The following is an 18,247-nucleotide window of genomic DNA, read 5'->3' as shown; positions in this document are numbered from 1 at the left end:
TGATCTGGAAGATGCTTTCTCTAAACCATATTGAAAAATTATTTATTTATTTAAACTCCATAAATATCATAGTGAAAGAATTAAGAAATACATCCTTATAATGCCCAAACAACACAATACCGTGTTCTAACATAACAGGTTTATTATAAAGTATCTCCAGAAATTATACACAAAGGAACTGAAAGCAAACTGTTGTGCATTATTAAACTAATCTATATCACAAATGCTAAGAATTAGTTACTTAGCTAAGTACAACCTTCTATTTGTAGGTTTATATAGGTTGTAATGTAAGAGATTTTCTGTTTATTTTATTTTTCTAGTTAGGTATCTTTTTGTTTTGTCGGGTTTTTGCATTCTTCTTTCATGTAATCTTGCAAAATAATAAAGTGTTTTCTCAGTTGCAGAGTTCCCACGGTTATTCTGAACAACAGCAGTGAAGGTGTTCACATGTAACACTGTGAAGTGTAGTTATTTCTTACATACTGGCTATGAACTGCAGTTTCATTCCCTTAGTGAACGTAATGATATATGTTCTATTGTCTTGCCTCCCTTGTAGAAGATATCCTGTGGTGTTGCTGATTAAAACAAAACAAAACGTTTTCTTCTTATTTGAAGGGATCTCATGTTAGGAGGAGACATTTCTTCTATTTTGTTTTGAAAAATAGATGCTTTTGATAATTCTTGTAGGCATATCTATATTAATATGAATCTATTTAAATGTGGAATAACTGTTACTTAATTTCTGTGTGTGAATCTGCTCACTGGGTAGATGAGGGAAAGAAGAAAGAGAAGGGCACAGATTATGTAATGACCATTTACATGGCTGGATAGCAATAGGACAAGGGGGAATGGTCTTAAACTGAAGAGAGGGAGGTTTGGGTTAGATATTAGGAGGAAGTTTTTCGCTCAGAGGGTGGTGATGCACTGGAACAGGTTGCTCAAGGAGGTTGTGGATGCCCCATCCCTGGAGGCACTCAAGGTCAGGCTGGATGTGGCTCTGGGCAGCCTGGTCTAGTGGTTGGCAATGCTGCACATAGCAGGAGAGTTGAAACTAGATGATCATTGTGTTCCTTTTCAACCCAGGCCATTCTATGATTCTGTGACTTGTGTTTGCTCTTCTCAGGCTTCTTAAACATCTGTGCTGCAGGTGTATTGACAAAGAGGTTTCCTCAAGTAGCAGGAAACCTCTTGGGCAGGAAGTATGATGAAGCTTTTAAAGGAATCTTTCCCTTCAGGAACTGGAACACCAGGGTTTCCTTCTGAACACCAGGAAGCACTTCCATGCTGTGTGGGTGGTGGAGCACTGGCTTGGGCTGCCCAGAGAGGCTGTGGGGTCTCCATCTTTGGAGGTCTTCAAAAGCCACTTGGACGTGGTGCAGAGCAACCTGCTCTCCCTGTCCCTGCTGAGACAGGAAAGTTGGTCCAGATGGCCTCCTTAACCATCTGTGGTTCTACACAAAGCTTACCTTAATCAAGAGGGAATATCTGTTAAAAAAAAAAAAAAAAAAAATCAAGTTCTTGGGTTTTAGCTTATGGTTGTCCAAGTTCAATAGATTTTATAGTTGCTCTTTCTTTCCTTCTTAAGTAGCAGTGTTAGGTAACGGATCCAAAATCACTTTTTTTTGTATTTTGGTACTTAGTTGTAGTATAGGAAAGATGGCAGAAAAGCTTTTGACTTAAACTCCTTTCAGAGAAGCAACAGAGAGAACTGATGAGCTGTGATGGTTACTTAATATTTATCTATTTCAAAGTATGTTACTCTGTCGTAGTTTGAAAGGATTCTTGGTTTCAAGGAATGTAAAAGGGCATCTTGAAAGGTACACCTAGGAAAAGGTGCATTCTTGTCTCTGTTCATAAGACCATCAAAGACCCCAATTTTGAATTACTGAAGCCCAACACCTCCAATGTAAGCAACTGGCATCAGATATTCTGAAGTACTCATGGTGTGAAGTGACATCATGAGTTTCTTCATGTGTGCTCTGACCTACAATTTCCAGTTAAAGTGAATATTCAGTACTTTATAGGTGACAAAAAACACCTTTCAGAATGGGTTTAATGCTTTAGTAAATAGTGCTTGCTTCTTCCATTTCATAAGGCTATTTAAGCTTTATATATGGCATGTAAAACATGGGGATTTTGTGTGTCTTTGTCAGCACTGTTCAGCTTGATTTAGCACCATTTTAATTTTCTTTTTACTCTAAGATTTTGGAAAGTGTATGATGATGCATTGTGTTTCACATTGTAAGTGCTTGATTATGCTTCTTATGTATGTTTGACTACTCACTTAGTATTACTCTGTATCTTCTCTTCCAGTTTCTCAAACAGTTAGGTATACATCCTGACTGGCAATTTGTAGATGTCTATGGTATGGAACCAGAACTGCTTAGCATGGTGCCAAGACCTGTATGTGCAGTGCTTCTTCTCTTTCCAATAACAGAAAAGGTAAATGTTTATTTAATAATGAGCTGATCACTTTTGTTGTAAGCGAAATGGGAATGATCTGTTGGATGGGGGTTTGAGCAGCCTGATTTAGTGCAGGATAGCCCTGGGCATGGCAGGGGCATTAGAACTAGAAGATCTTTAAGGTTCCCTCCAACCCAAACTGCTATGTAAACCTTGTGCCTTGGTGTCAGAATTAAAATGAGATTGAAACGTTATTCAGAGACCTCTTGATTAGAAACAAACAATGCTTCTTTCATAACTTTTGATAATGTTATGTGTATATTTTCAGTTTATCTTCACATGTTTTAATTGGAGTGGGGAAGAAGAGAAACATTATGTAGTTTTCTCCTGCAGACAACTCAAAATTTCTAACTGCACTCTGAAAAGGCACAGTTCTGCTACTTTTAGCAGAAAGCCTGAATAGCAGGAGGACAGTAAGAGTGTGGAACATTATCAATTGCAAGTATTTCTTGAGGTTTTTGTTTTCTCCACTGATGAAACTTCAGTGATCTTCAATTCAATCATCAGTACCAGTATGGCTTCTATTTCTTGGACAGTTGGGGTCTATTTTTAAGGTGGAAGAGTATATGTATTTTTACTGCTTCCTCTTACCCATTCTCTTCCCCTCAGTATACGTCAGTTTGCTTTTAGGGCTGGATACCCTTGTTAGCATACAGATTATCTTGGGGTTATTGTCTAGTTTAAAGATTAACAACTTGCTTAGTCTGCATTGTAGGTTATAGACAGAGTGGAGTAGTGTGTGTTGGGCATTTTGAGCCGGTTGCAGTGGATGTGTATCAAGGGATAGCCCATGCTGGAAGCAAACTCTTGAGGTGATCTGGGTCAATCTTTGCTCAAAATTGTATTTTTAATATTCCAAGCGATGATTTTTTTTTTCCAGGGGGAATGATTGGAAGCTGTATTGCTTCTCTAATCTGATCTGTATAATACATTGCATGACCTTTTTTTCTTAATTATGGCTTTCCTTATTAATTTGTTGATAAGTGGTTTCAATTTAAAATGCTTTCTGAATGCACTTGCTATTACTTAGAACATTCAGAACATTGAGATAAGCTGCAGCGTGCAATCCTTATGCTGGAAAAATTCATCTGTTACTGGCTGAGAAAATTCTCATACGTTCCTCACTCTGTTCAACATTCAAACTCTACATTCGTCATAATTACATTAAAAAGTCTATCTACTTCAGCATTTTGTGCCTGCAGATGGTCTAAGCTAGGCAAAAGGAGGAAATAGCATCTTCTATAACATTTACATTGGATTTGTTATCTTCTTTTATCATCCTTTTCTATATGAGGTGGCATCTTGGGAGTGGGAAAAAAACCCTTTGTACAACATAACACATTTTCTTTGCTAGCTCTTAGTCAATGGTGAGCTTTACAGTAGTATTTGAGATTGTCAAATCCAACTAAATTGTCTTTATAACTACAGAAAAATAAACGTGTACCTTACGATCATGGCTTTTAAAGAACCATTTTAAAGCTGTGAGCATTCTATGAATCTTACTTAATATTCCTGGAAAAGAGTGCAATATGAAAAGATGGAACTTGTAAGAATGTATCATACTGGTTAAACATCTGAAGTATTATAGTTTGCTTGATGATGCTTTTGAGACCTCTATACTTAAAAACTTGTTGGTATGAAGAGAGATGATGAGAGGTGCTCAGATCAAGGAAATATTTTGAACATTCTTGAAATGCTGTTCAATAACACACGTTTCAAAGTGATCATTATAAGTGTGACTTTTTTTTCTGATATAGATGTAATGCTGAGCTTTTCAGTTGAGCAAGTCTATGTAAGCTGGTTCTACCACTTCTGTTAAGGGTTGCAACATGGGCTTTGGTTTTATGAGGCAGCTGTTACTTATGCAAATTACTTTTGCTTGGATAATACAGCCAGTATCTATATTGTTTGTAAAAGTTCTAAAACTTTCATTCTAGTATGAGACCTTCAGAACAGAAGAAGAAGAAAGGATAAAAGCTAAGGGACAAGATGTCAAATCATCAGTGTATTTCATGAAGCAAACTATCAACAACGCTTGTGGGACAATTGGGCTTATTCATGCTATTGCCAACAACAGAGAGAAAATGAACTTTGGTAAGTAACACTTAGTTTCTTGCTTGTTTTTGTGATATAGCTGTTTTTTTTCTCTTAGTACTGGGGAAGGTATTGAGGGACTAATGGGTTCTGTACTATTTTCCCTGTGCATCTCTGCTGAAAGAACGCTTCTGCCTATAATTACAAAACCAGTTTTTCATACTAATTCAAGTCTAGAGCACTCAAAACATTTCAATCTGCAGCAGGTAGCAATTTCTCATGCAGTAGGTGTTTGTGTTCTAAGTGTAATTATTATCTTTAAATCTTTTGATGGATTTAAGCAATCTGTAAGATTTGAATGGTGTAGGAACTAAAGCATGATATGAAGTATGTTAACGTATGTCTTTTTTTTATATTTAAGAAACCAATTCATCACTGAAAAAGTTCCTAGAAGATTCTTTATCTATGACTCCTGAAGAGAGGGCCAAATATCTAGAAACTTATGAAGTTAGTATCTGTCTTTTTTTTCCTTTTTAAACAATTCAAGAATTATTTGCATGAGCAAGTATTGTCTTTGGGGCTTGATCCAGTGACTCGCTTAAACAGAGTTTGTGTGAGCTTGTGATCAGATAGTTGCTGCAAAAATACCTGCTTTGGTAGCTTGAAGTATTTCTACCTGCTGGCAGAGTGGACTGAAAGGACAGTCCTGCTTCCTCCTTCCATTTATGCCTTTAGCTGTAGCACACAAGGAACCAGTTCAACTGAAATATCTCTCTTCCCTCATAATTCCTGACAATTAGATGAGTGAGCTGATAGTATGGTTAGTTTGATCATTATTAGTGCTGATTCAAAGGATGTGATAGAAGATCTGTCCGCTGATGGAAAGTCAGAACAGTGCTGTTGCTTGTGATGGTAACGATCACCTGTCTAAATGAACAACCTAGTGAATTCCAAGTCATGGGTCCGATTCAACCTTATTGTGAAATGAACAAGGATGTTAAATATGACTAAGTACTAACAAGCAGGAACGGTAGAGGTTTGATGAAATGTTCTGCAGAAATGCTGGACGCAAGATGTCCAATTACAGCTTCTACCTGAGTGTTGTGCTTACTTAAGCCAGGAACTGATTCTCAACCACTGCTTTCTTTGTGCTAAAGGGCAATTACAAACTGTTACGTGTTTGAGTTGAATTGAATCTGATGAAATTTCTCCTTGGAAGTGGAGATCATTTGTTGTCTCACTTCTTTCCCTGTCTATTATAAGCACTGAACAAAAAAACTTACAGCTATGGCATTTAATTAAAAAGAAGAGTATACATTGATTCTTAAAGTAATTTAATTACCTTATTTAAAATCTGATTGAAATGTACTTTAATTTTAGGCAATTCGTGTCACTCATGAATCCAGTGCCCATGAAGGTCAGACTGAGGTATTCATTTTGTTTTGTTTTCTTTGTTTAACATATCTGTTAATAGCTACTTTGAATGGAATATAATGGAGTTTAAAACAATCATATTAAAGATTTATTGAGAAACTGAGATTATTGCTTAGTTTGCAGTATTACGTCAGTCAGCAATTAGGGCATGAAATGAAATAGTGTTGTGGAGGAAACAAATGCACGTGAAGCTCTACAGGCTTTGTAAGGCCTTTGTATAACACAGATGATCTCTTCAATGTTTATTTCACTGTAAGAGAGCCAGAAAGTTTGCTTTTATGAAAGTTGAGATTAGGACATTGAGACGTACAATCCATAGTAACCATACAAATGAAACAAACATTGTGTAAGAGTCTGAAATGTTTTAGTTCAGTAAAAGAAATACTACAGAATTCACGTTGTTTCTGTACAGATATTACTGCAGATGAATTTTCACTAATAGACGTATTCATAAATTTTTATCTCCTAAGATTGAGTGCCATAAAATAAATGAACAAAGAAATAAAGATCTATGTTTTGGAACAAAGAGATTTACTGTGCTGCTTGATCAGTACTGCACAACGCTCCTTTATGTATGATTAAATCCATTCCTATTTTACCTGTCAAGTCTGTGTATGCTCCATGTTATACTTCGCTGCACTTCATCAAATATGAGAAGAGAGCCTCAAAAATGAAGTCAGTTTTGGAAGGATCTGTGTAACAGGTTTATTTTCACTGAGCTGTAAGATTGATCCTGAGTAAAAAACTGACCTTGGTGAAGTTTTGTGAAGGAGCATATGTGGTGTTTTCTGTTTGGGTTTTTGTTTGTTTGTTTTTTTATTATTTTTGGGGGAGAGAGGAAAGAGTTTATTAAAGTTCCCATGGCAGTTGGTTTGTTTTCAGGCTCAAAAGCAGAACAGCTCTGTCAGTTAGTGAGAAGGTATATGCAGGTTTAACATTCAACACTTTGTTGATACTAAGGCAGTTCTCCACCTTTCTAGTTCAGATTTCAGTATCTGTTATGCAGAAGAAAAATTGATTAGGTTGTTGGTAGCTCTGCTTTGTCTGTCTTTGACTTCAGTGGCTCATTTACTTCCTTTTTTCTTTTCTTGAAGTGCAGTAGGTGAAGCTTTTTTTTTCTTCTTACGGCTTGTGGTGTATCTTCTACACACTGCAGAAGAAAGCAAAGCAGATCTTTCTGCTTCCTCCCATCCCACCATTTGGAAACCTATACTTAATCATTCATAGTGAAGAGTGGATGAAAGTTAGGATAATTGTTTTAATCATTTCTAATATTAATATTAATCTTCCTTTATGGTGGTATGAGTTTTTTTTTTTTTTAAACTCTTCTGAACTTTCTCTAAATCAGTGAGGGAGGGTTCTGCATTTCAATAAGATGTCTGTACAACTTCAGGTTTCTCTTCGTCTTCTAAATGAGAGACTTCAAATAGTCCTTTTGCAGGTATTCTTGGCAATCTCAGTAAGAGAGGGATTATGGAGGATTATGGATTCTACCCATTGCTAAAGACTGAATCTTTTAGTTAGACATTTGTGAAACTAAACTTATTTAGTTGCTTTGGTATACTGTGACAATGATCCAGGGAATTTTTTTTACTTTGTCTATTTACTCTTAGAAACTATGGAATGATTGAAAAAGAAAATGCAAGGGCTATATAATTCCTGAGTGTCTTTACAAGGATCCAGGAAGCTTTTAAGTAATAATAGAATCCCTTAATTAGGGACAGTTAATTTCTTAGCCTTCCACAAATTAATTGGCTTCCTGGTTGAAGTCATGCAAGTTTTCATCTTTCGAATTGTGACAAAAGGCACTGATGTTTTTCATAATAAAAGTTTACGAGACTGTTTCATCAAGTGTATCTAAACAAAAATACTGAAGTAGTGGCCTTTCCAGGTATTTACTCTTCCATTCTGCATAACTGAATCTGGAAGTAATTTAATGTGCATATTCATTAATGAAATAGCTTTTTCCTGTCCTTCTGTTTCTGAGGTTGAAATGGTACAATGGCTTGAATACGTGTCCTGGGACTATTTTTCTGAATACTTTTGATCCATTAGCCAAAGAAGGAAGAAGTAAACATATTACTGTACTGAGAGATCTAATGGCCTGAAGATCCTCTCCTACCATAGTGTGGTTTAGTTGGCAGTGAGGCCTTCCCTTTCATCTCCACAGGAGGAATTGCTTTGCTTTAAAGTACGGTTCTTCTTAAGCAAAGCAAAACATGTGGAATGTGAATATACTGACAAACATAATGTAGGGTTAAGCGTGAGTTAATCTTACAGTCTGTTCCCTTCAGTGGAACACTTTAACTGTTGCTGTTTCATGTAATGATGAAGGGACTGATGAACAGCATGCCCTTGTAGATGCTGAGGTTAATGTATGCAGGTCATGCAAGGATGTTGACTTGTCCTGCAGGGGAAGTTTCTTGCACTTTCGGATGAAGAAAGAAGAGAATCTCATTCCTTCTTCATATCTGTTATTACTAGGATTACTTTCCTGGGAATCTAAACTTCTTTCAGAGCACTGGAAAGGAATATGTTTTCCTTCCTAAATATCTTGGGTTTTGTTCCACACTTCCCACCACTTAATAGCAAAGACATTTTTCATACAAATCTTTCCTTTGAATAAAGTGGCTTATGTTAGTTGCCTAATAGTCATTGCAAACAAAAAGCCCTTTCCAGGTCTCATACAGAATTAAAAATAAGAGAGTGAGCTGGTTTACTATTTCAGCATGAATAACTTAATGAATAACTTGGATGGTGTAGTTCTTAAGAGCAACCTGCTTTGCAAGTAGTTCTGTGCTTCAGGTCAGTGTTGCATACTACTGTCAACTCAAATTCTTCTGCAAGCGTTGCTTAAACTCAGCAATGAATAGAATCACTTCCCAAAATGTAAAGTATGGCAGTCAGATTTGCTGATTTGTGTAAGAGACTGTGCTACTGCTTTCAAGCTGCTGTTTTTCCTCTCCCTCATGCAAAGTGCACTGTCACACCATTGGTCATTATCTCGAGGAGGGAAAAAAAATGGAAAACAAGAAATTTTCTGTAATCTTGAGATGTGGAAGTTACAAAAATAGCATACTGATGGGTTCTCCTGTGATGATATTTTCTCTGGGCTCTAATTTCTGAGGTGTTTAGGATTCCACCTTTAATGCTGCTAAATGAAGTCTCTAATTGTTGATTTCTCCTGACAATCTTGCTAAATGAGGAGCAAGTTTTGTTTGGTTGTTTGTTTTTTTAATCTCAGTGACTTCTTTATTTTTACACTTTGCTATTGGATTTTCTGCTCTTGTTTCTGTTCCATGTACACGGGTATTTCAAACCTGCAAAGAAGGCAGGACTACCTAGAAGTAAAAGAAGAATAATATGAGTAAATAAGTAAACCAATGCTATCTTGCCCATATCTACATATTTCATTTGTTCATTTTTTTCTTGTCTGCATGTGATAGGATTTATTTCTGGTTTAGAGCAGCTGGTAATCAGACTTGATTATAGTTTCTATGTATTAAAGAAAAGCTCTACATGAGGGGGGGAAAAAGAGGACAAAGAAAAATAGCTATCTGACGGGGTAATAACTGTGTAATTTTGATATTAATGAACTGCTGGGTTCAACGAGTGGTTGCTGTAAGGAAGAGAAGAGGTGCTCCTTGCACTTCTGGCATTTATCATTAATGTGTGATCTATTTAGATGAAGTATTATGAATTGCTAAGCAAATGGAGTGAAACTAACAGCTATAGAGTATGGAGCATGCAGTATTCTGCCTTGATGGATTCATTAACAGGCCTCCCAACTTTCATAGCTGAGATTCATTTGCATAGTTTAAAAAAGGGCAACAACAAGCCTGTGTTCCTAGCCCTTTGGTGTAATTTTTGGTAATGCATTCAAGGCTCTTGTGGCTAACTACAGACTGTATTAGAAATGAGCATTAGAAGTAGGTTTTTTTTATATTAAAATGTGAGATTTAATGAATTTTACTTGACTTCTGTTTTCTTCTTGTTAAAATACTTTAATACTTTCTTAAACTGATGCTTTTTTTTCTTGTTATTCTTTCAAAGAGATGAAATCTTTAAGAACAGTTGAGCAGTTTTCAGTAATTAATTAATGGCTTGTGATGTAAAAAGATTATGGATTTGGATTTCTCTCTTAGGCCACAATTGGACCAGATTTGAATCAAGTTTTGTGTTAACGCTACTGGATTTTTTGGCTCCATGATTTTACTTCTTTACTATGCTAAAATAAATAAATAGATGAAACAGTGATATAGATATTTCTCTATTTAAATAAGATAGGGCTGTTTAAAATGTTTTGAGAGTTGCAAACAGGAAGATCTGTGAATAATTCTGCTGGAGAAGCATGGTGTTAATCCTAGGGATTTTAAGGGTGATTTGATGGTTGTCCTGTGTTCCGTTGCTGATCTGAAGGAGGGCACTTAATGTAAGACTGTTGTGACATTCTTTCTCTTGACATTTATGCTGCTGAAACTTCTTCCTTCTCAAGTGTCTGTTATTTCATATCTGAAGGTGCCTAAAAAGGGTCTAAATGCTTTTGATAAAGCTGGACAGATCCAGTGGCCTATGGCTGGGGTTTCCAGCTTCAGCTTTGAGCAGAAGTTGTAGACTTTTTTTTTTAATCCATTTCTTTTGTTGCTTTTTTTTTTTTGCCACAGGTGACAACAGTGCTCTTGGGAGCAAAACGAAAACTTTCATTATTTGCCAGTTTGCTATTTTTTATAAACCCTTTGCCTCTCTCTCTTTCCTAAAAGGCAGCTGTTGATGACACCAATAGAGTTGTCAGCTACTCAAGATCTTTTGGTTGATGTGTAGTTTTTCCCTAATTCTTTGGTTGGGTACATACTTCCATTTATAATGCCTTGAATGTCTGAAGATAATGGAACAGATCATAGAATCACAGAATGGCCTGGGTTGAAAAGGACCACACTGATCATCTAGTTTCAAACCCCCTGCTACATGCAGGGTCACCAACCATTAGACCAGGCTGCCCAGAGCCACATCCAGCCTGGCCTTGAGTGCCTTCAGGGATGGGGTATCCATAGCCTCCTTGGGCAACCTGTTCCAGTGCATCACCACCCTCTGTGTGAAAAACTTCTTCCTAATATCTAACCTAAACCTCCCCTGTCTCAGTTTAAAACCATTCCCCCTTGTCTTATCACTATCCACCCTTGTAAACAACCGTTCCCCCTCATTTTTATATGCTCCCTTCAAGTATTTGAAGATAACCTGCTTCTTTGGAGAATTGCACAGTCTTTTAAGCTGAACCTTTGTATTGTCACATCTTTCTGAGCAGTAGTTTCTTTTTTGTTCTTGCAGTTCCTTATTCAGCAGTTCAGAAACTGCTGAAACCCTGAGCTGCCCCAAATCTTAACACTTAAGATACCCTCTTAGAACAATTATTCAAAAACGATAAAAAGAATACAACCCTTGGATCCTAGAGCATTCATGTGAGCCATGTAGTTGACAGTGACCGTTAATGAAGAAGTTACAGCCTAATCTAAGGGAAAAAGTAACAATATACAGAAATCAGGATCATTTGCTATGATAACTTTAGAAAGGCTGTTCTAGATAGAAAATATTATCTGTAGTGATACTTGAAATAAATTACCTTCTTAATATTGGCTGTAATAATGTGGGCAAAAGAACAAAAAGTTCTACTCGTATTACTGGCATCTGTATCGACTACTTCACAATCAACTGCAGTTCAGTTGTACAGTGCAGAAAAAGAAACTATAGCATATGAAATATTTTTTTAAAGCCTAATTGGCCTTTGGCCAACGAATAAAATTTAGAGAGTGGTCTGTATTTAGCTTCTGCTTTTCTGAATGCTTTGACATGCTTAAGTCTTGTTCAAATCCCATATAGGTAATAGTATATGAAGTTTTGGCCACCTGCGTGTCAGTGGCAGTTTGAAATTGTTCTGGATTATCAGGTTACCTTTGGAAAACAAAAACAAAATGCATCTAACTGTCTTCCATCAGCTTCATAAAACAGCTTATTCTATGGTCTTGTAGGAGCTAATGGTGTCAGAGAAGTGCTAGAAGCAAACTCATGGGACTTAACAAACTAGACTTGCATCCGTTTTTCCTGACATAGGTAGCAAATACTCAAATAGTTGTAGTGTTATATAATTGATGACCTGTTTGGGTAAAATCAAGGTATTGCTGAATGCTTACACGTGGCTTCCCTTATCACTGTTTGTTTTAAAATTCAAATAATAGAGCAAACATTTTTGTACGTCGTATGATATTTGTGGCGTATAGAAACAATTCCCATGTTTAAGACTGAATTTTTTTTTTGGACAGGGAAGTTTTTAGCATGGTCAGTGCAGCAGTACTTAGCAGTACGTGATTTATAGTCCTTAGAAAGTTTACTTCTTTAAATGTTATTCCAGCGTAGCCCAGAATAATGTTTCAAGCAAACAAATAAATGCAAGTTGATTTGTTTAAAGGCCAGTTGAAATGCCTATGTATCTGATAATGGTTGGAGAACAATAAGAGCTCCTGATTTCAGTGGTCTAAATTCTTAGGAGAAAATTAGGAGCCTCTACGATTACTGTTGTTTTTTTCTTTTTCCCTAGAGGATATTGAGGTTATCCAAGTAAATGAAGTTTTATGTATGGTGTTTCAGTTACTAGTTATTACATAAGAGAGAAGAAAACAGAAGTAGAATATAAAATATATCAGCTATCTCTAGGAGCAGAGAACACACTGTAATGTCTTCTGTTTGTTCTTTTTCCTACACTGCATACACGTATTTACCAACTGATAGCTCTAGCTACCAGAACCCTCTATGTGGCTACATGAGGCTCTGAAATGAGAAGACTGAGGCGGTGCATGTGAGCTGCCAGCTCAAATGAAAGTAATGTTCCTGCACCTCATTGGACTGCTATGAAAAAAACCCTTAACATTTGAAAAACAATATTGGCGTCTGGCTGTCAGAGTTAAGAACTGGTCTCAGATGTTCACCAAGAACTGAAATAGTTGTGCCCACAGCATTCATAAGTATGATCAAGAATGTTTTTCACATGAATTGAAATTGTCAGCCACTCAAAAAGCTACCCCAGCTTGACTTCTTCCTTAACTTGAACCATAACTGCCAACTGTAGTCTGTGAACATGTTTAGTGTGTCCTGAAAACTATAATCTTGCTTGGAATGCGCTAAGTTAGACTTTGATCACAGCTAACAGTCGTTAACGTTGGCAAGAGCTAAGTAGAGTCAAGGCACTCTGTTCTCAACTGCTGTAAAACCTGAACTTTCAAAGATCTCTGACTCCCCGTGGGATTAGAATTTATTGATAGAGCAGAAATATAAAGGAGCTTCCCTTTCACTCCTGCCAAGAACATGTGGGACTGATTTTTATTTATTTATTTATTTAATAGCCCATATTCCTCAGTGTTTCTTCTGAATAATCTATACATTCTTTTAAAGAAACACTTGCATCTTTGGGGAGTATAAAACAATTATACAAATGCATGTAAGATGATTTTTGTCTATCCTAGCATTACCGAACAAGGACACGATCCTTCTGTAAAAGCAATGATGCTGCCTATAGCATTTTCTTTTTTCAGCTTATGCAGCAAGAAGTGTAAAAATAAGCTTCCTAGAGTGGTGGGGAAAGGTTTTGGAAACGATATTTTGGTTAGTCTTTGACTCTTGGCCTTACCCTGTATGACTTGTGTGTCAGTGTTGGAGACATGCATCAATCTGATTCATGTACTCTTCTGAGCAAATAACTAATAAGTTATTAATACAGTGTTGCTCTGAACTGTTCTCCTGAGTCTTATGCTTAACTGTGAAATTTGTACAGAGGAACTCTGCTTCGTAGGCTTAAATAAAGCTATAGAGGATATTCGCACCCGTAAATTAGCTGGTGAATTCAAATAGCAAGTATATGAAAAACAAGTGAAAGTAACAAAATGTTTCTGCTGATTTACATCTCACATCTCTCCAATCCATAACATTTTGGTGTTGTTCCTGCAGTATATGTGTCAGAGAGAGTAAGTAGCAGGTTCTTGGCATGCTTGCTCACTGGCACTTTGCAGGCTCCTTATGACAGCTGGTGGTTGAGTTCACACTCAAGCTTTTTTCCTCAGGCAGCAGAGAAACTGATTTGGCTCTCTTTATCCGATCACTAATCCAGGGGGAAAAAAAGCAGAATGAACTTACCATCTTTCAGACAGTTACCACTATACTCGTATAGCTGGAGCTAGTTGGTAGGCTAACATTATTCAGGCAACTTATGTTGCATCAACCTTCCTCAAGGAAGGACACTAAAAATATGTACTTGGGTGTGCAACAATGCTGTTCAGTTGATTTTTAAGAAAAAATATCTTTCAGAGTAAAAGCTGTTTAAACAAGGTAGTTAAACAGGATTTTACAGAGCTCCCCCAAATTTGGATTTTTTTGTAAGTCTACTAATTTTTGATCACAGAAGTCGCCATTGTGATAATCTAGCTTGACTTTTGCCTAACATAGGCCATAGAACTTAAATATAGGTCTTGAGAGACAGATAAATTATAACAAATTTTGGAAAGGCTTTTTGGGTGCTCTGATCTCAGCATTTTTGCTTGTTTGTAAGCTATGTCTTTATCCATATGTGTAGATAAGTAATACTCTCAGAATACTGTCCATCTTAATCCTTTATTGAATTGACATGAAGAATACTGTGAAGATTTTCTCCTCATTAGTTGTAGAAATCCTCATTAAATGTACTGGTGCAGAAGTTGTTCAGCTGGCAGGTATAGTCCAATTCAGTTTGAAAACTAGTCACACTTCCAATGTGTATCAATGCTGATAATAGATCCATGAACACTGAGCTTCATGAACCTTGATTTCCTGGCAGTTTGCTTGTTGTGCAGGACTGCGCTGTATATAATGAAGTTTTAGTTAGGAAATAAGGCTTTTCCTGCATTCGAGGTTTTCATAATGCCTCCTGCTTGTGAGTATTCTGTTGGCATGCTGTTGGAGATGAGCTCGTGATCCAAAGGTAGACGAGCATCTACCTCTGGAATACTTCCTTTGACGGGCTTACTTTCAGTGTTCTGGATGTTCTTTTTAAAAAAAAAAGTTGAAAGGAAATTAACATCCCTCAAAAGTGCCACCAAAATAGGCTTAATAGAACTGTTAAAGAAGTGAAGGAAGGTAGAGGAGGAGGATCTTTTCGGACTGTGTAAAGTGTAGATTTAATTTGGATATGAAAAAATACTGAGATCCATGACTTCATGCATTGCACATCATATTGCAATACAGACTCTTTCATATACTGTGTTTAATCCAATCATGAGTAATTACTTTAGCAAAGCAAAGAAGGCCTCAAAAGGTGGTGGAAAAAAGATAGATATGAAATATCATTTCTGAATGTAATCTTAAAGCTAAGATGACTCTTATGTTGCCCTTTTGGCTGGAAAAGTTGCATTTTTTTTTTTTATTTTAGTGTCTTTTCAACATTCCTCCATCTCTACTACAGGGCTTACTGTGCATGTACTATGTAATATGGCTACAAACAGATTATTGGGTGGAATTGCTCTGTGTTTATAGATCAGCTCAATTGAGCGTATGCAGAACACGTGGCAGGTCCTCTGATCCCAGCGCTGTGCATATGACTATTCTGGAAACAAAGACTAGGACTATTTTATCTCCTCCTATTTCCAAAGTTTCCAGTGATGATGATATGCAGTCAAATCTCCTTTGATTTGTCCCAGCTCAACTAGCATTTGTTTCCACACGGTGGTGGTACCTCAAAATGGAGGAAAGAAGAAAGCCCTGGTCCCAGCATAGTTTGTCAGTTGACAGACAAGGATCCCTCCTTAGAGGCTGAGAGAGGAAGGTGCATAGGCTTCCCACTAAAGGAGTGCCCTGAACTTGAACTTCTGGATGGACAAATATTTGTAACCATTAGGAAATTCATCAGTAATAAATATTTCTACTTGGAAAGAAATGATTGCAATGGCAAACACTGCTCAGTCCTGTCAGGTCTTCAGTGTGTTATACATGAACTGAGATGCTTGTCTGGACTGAACAGACAGATGCTATCTTTCTAAAGCCTGATAGATTTGGGCATGAGCTGAGACCTGAGCTACTCAGCATTATTAAACGTGCGCTTTCAAACTTGCACAGTTCTTGGGGCCTGTGGAAACTTTTCAGTGTGTGTTTCCTTGAGATCTTTGGTTTAAATGGCTCTGGGCTCTATTATCAGCTATACATAGAAATAAGTTTTGGAGTGGGGCAGAAATCGATTTCCTGGACCTTCTTCTTGGACCTATTCCATGAAAACTTTTAATTTCTTAGTAATGTATTTTTGCATTATGGACTATTAACTTAATGTGCTTACTGGTTTATCTGACGATAACGTTGAATTCTATTTCAGGCTTTTCCTTTTACCACTTGAAATATCTGAAATGTTATAGTTTTCAGCACTAAAGCATGCTCCTGTGATTTTTTTTTCATCTTGTAAAGTTAGTTTCTTTTCTCTGCAGTTTGCTAGCTGTTAATGAGTCTTGTCTGAATAGAATGTTCAAGGTTCTGATTTGTTTTCCACATTTTAAATTAAATGTGACATATACTGCTTTGTGTCCTTTATTTGATGATGTATATTTAGCATTAATTTCATACTAATACTGACATGTGGTTCTGTTGTAATATATGTATTTTTAATATTCAGTTCCAAACAACCTCAGCTGACAACAGCTTAATTTATGCTTATTATTAAAGCAGTGAATGGAATTTTATGGCCATTACAGTCTTGTTAATTAGATAGAATCCAGTATTAACTTTGCTTTGGCAAAATTCCTATTTGCTCTCTGTTGAAATTTCAGTCTTGCAATGCAGAAGTACATTTTAAGTGCAGAGAGAGTTTCTCTTTGTCTGATTGATGTCACAAGGCTATGGTATTAACCAGTACAGTAAATAAAAGTTAAAAAGGTTCCATGAATGGAATGTTAAAATGAGGAAGAATACTCACCTGGAGATGAAAAGCCATTGGTAATAGTTGCCTTATATTATAATGTAAATTATATTTTATGTAATTTGTATTACATATATGCTGTTTTTTAAGTACCTCAACTCTTTTTGGGTCTGTTTAGGCAAGGGGTGTTTTTAATATGTTCCCATTATTTTAACATTATTAACTAACAAAGAAAAATTAAACATTATCATTAACAATGATAGAAGCGTGGAATTATAGTAAACGTGTTGACAAGATCAAAAACTCTATTAAAAACATACTTCATAATTTTGGTCATCTCTCAGCTATTAAATATAAAGATTTGATGGTGTTCAAACTGTTACTAATAATTTCTAAGCAATTAAACTAAGACTACTAAAATTTTTTCATAGAAAAAGAAAAATCAGCATCAGTGGGATGCATCAAAGCCAGGGTAAATTCCTTCTCTCAACAGTTCTTCAATTTTATTTCTTTCACTGCTTCCAAGTATGCGGTTGTTATACTGCAGTTTCCATGAAGACTGACAACCTTGTCTGTTCTGATAGCAGAAGCTTACCAGATAGTAAAACATAATCTGATGCATGTTGTCTTTTATCAGGAACTTCTGCTTAGTGTTCACTCTTTAAATTGCTGTCATGCTGTGTGTTTTAATCTTTTGGGACCCTCTGTAAGTTGGGAGTCTGTCAACTGTGGGGTTGTCTTGGAGCTGCAGTTTGGAGGTCTTATTAGTCATCTTCTGAAATTTTCTTAGGCAAGGTGACCTTAAATTGTTCTAAAACCACGTGTTATGTTATCTAAATATTAAAAGTCTCTTTTTAAGTCATTTCATGTAAGGAATTTTAGGACAAAAAAAAAACCCAAAACCTCCAAAAGACATAGTACAAGTGTCTAATGGCTGTTGCACTTCATCTGTAAGTTTCTCTGACTCTTAAAAGTGTTGTCAAAGCTAAATTCTTCTTTCTTCATATAGTTATAGTTTGGGTTGGAGACTTCATGCTTCCTGCAGAGCTGCTGAGATTCAGAATGCCTGAAAATGAGAATTGGGGGGAAAAAGAAATTTGGAGGACTTGATTCTGGGCACAGGCTATGAGACTTGTTAATGCTTCATGCTTATCTCTGAGCCCTAAAATTCCTGCTGTACTTGGTGCTTGTTCTTCGTGAAGAATTCTTATGCCTGTCCTTGTGTTCTGAGATCAGCGATATGGAAATAGAGGGAAGCAATTCATAGTCTCAGTCTTGATAGGAAAAAAAAAAAAAAATTGAACAGGGGAGAAGGTGAAATGCATCATAGAATCACAAGGTTGGAAAGGACCTACAAGATCGTCTAGTCTAACCATCCTCCCATTACCCTTGCTACCATAA

The 18,247-nt window shown here is 36.5% G+C and overlaps 1 protein-coding gene across 3 annotated transcripts in view; it reads left to right on the top strand.

Moving 5' to 3' along the window:
• UCHL3 (ubiquitin C-terminal hydrolase L3) overlaps positions 1-18,247 on the top strand; it is a 51,462-nt gene that overhangs the window by 16,163 nt on the left and 17,052 nt on the right. For all 3 annotated transcript variants that reach the window (XM_046905161.1, NM_204825.2, XM_015275276.4), the window contains 4 exons: positions 2,314-2,442; positions 4,401-4,557; positions 4,919-5,004; positions 5,878-5,925. In XM_046905161.1, the coding sequence (XP_046761117.1) occupies positions 2,368-2,442; positions 4,401-4,557; positions 4,919-5,004; positions 5,878-5,925 (366 nt within the window). In that variant the 5' untranslated portion in view covers positions 2,314-2,367. The remainder of the gene's footprint in view (positions 1-2,313; positions 2,443-4,400; positions 4,558-4,918; positions 5,005-5,877; positions 5,926-18,247) is intronic.

This window comes from Gallus gallus, chromosome 1 (genome assembly GCF_016699485.2).
Source record: "Gallus gallus isolate bGalGal1 chromosome 1, bGalGal1.mat.broiler.GRCg7b, whole genome shotgun sequence".
In the NCBI taxonomy this organism is placed as follows: Eukaryota; Metazoa; Chordata; class Aves; order Galliformes; family Phasianidae; genus Gallus; species Gallus gallus.
Note: the sequence above shows the minus strand (reverse complement) of the source record. Positions and strands in the feature narration are given on the sequence as shown.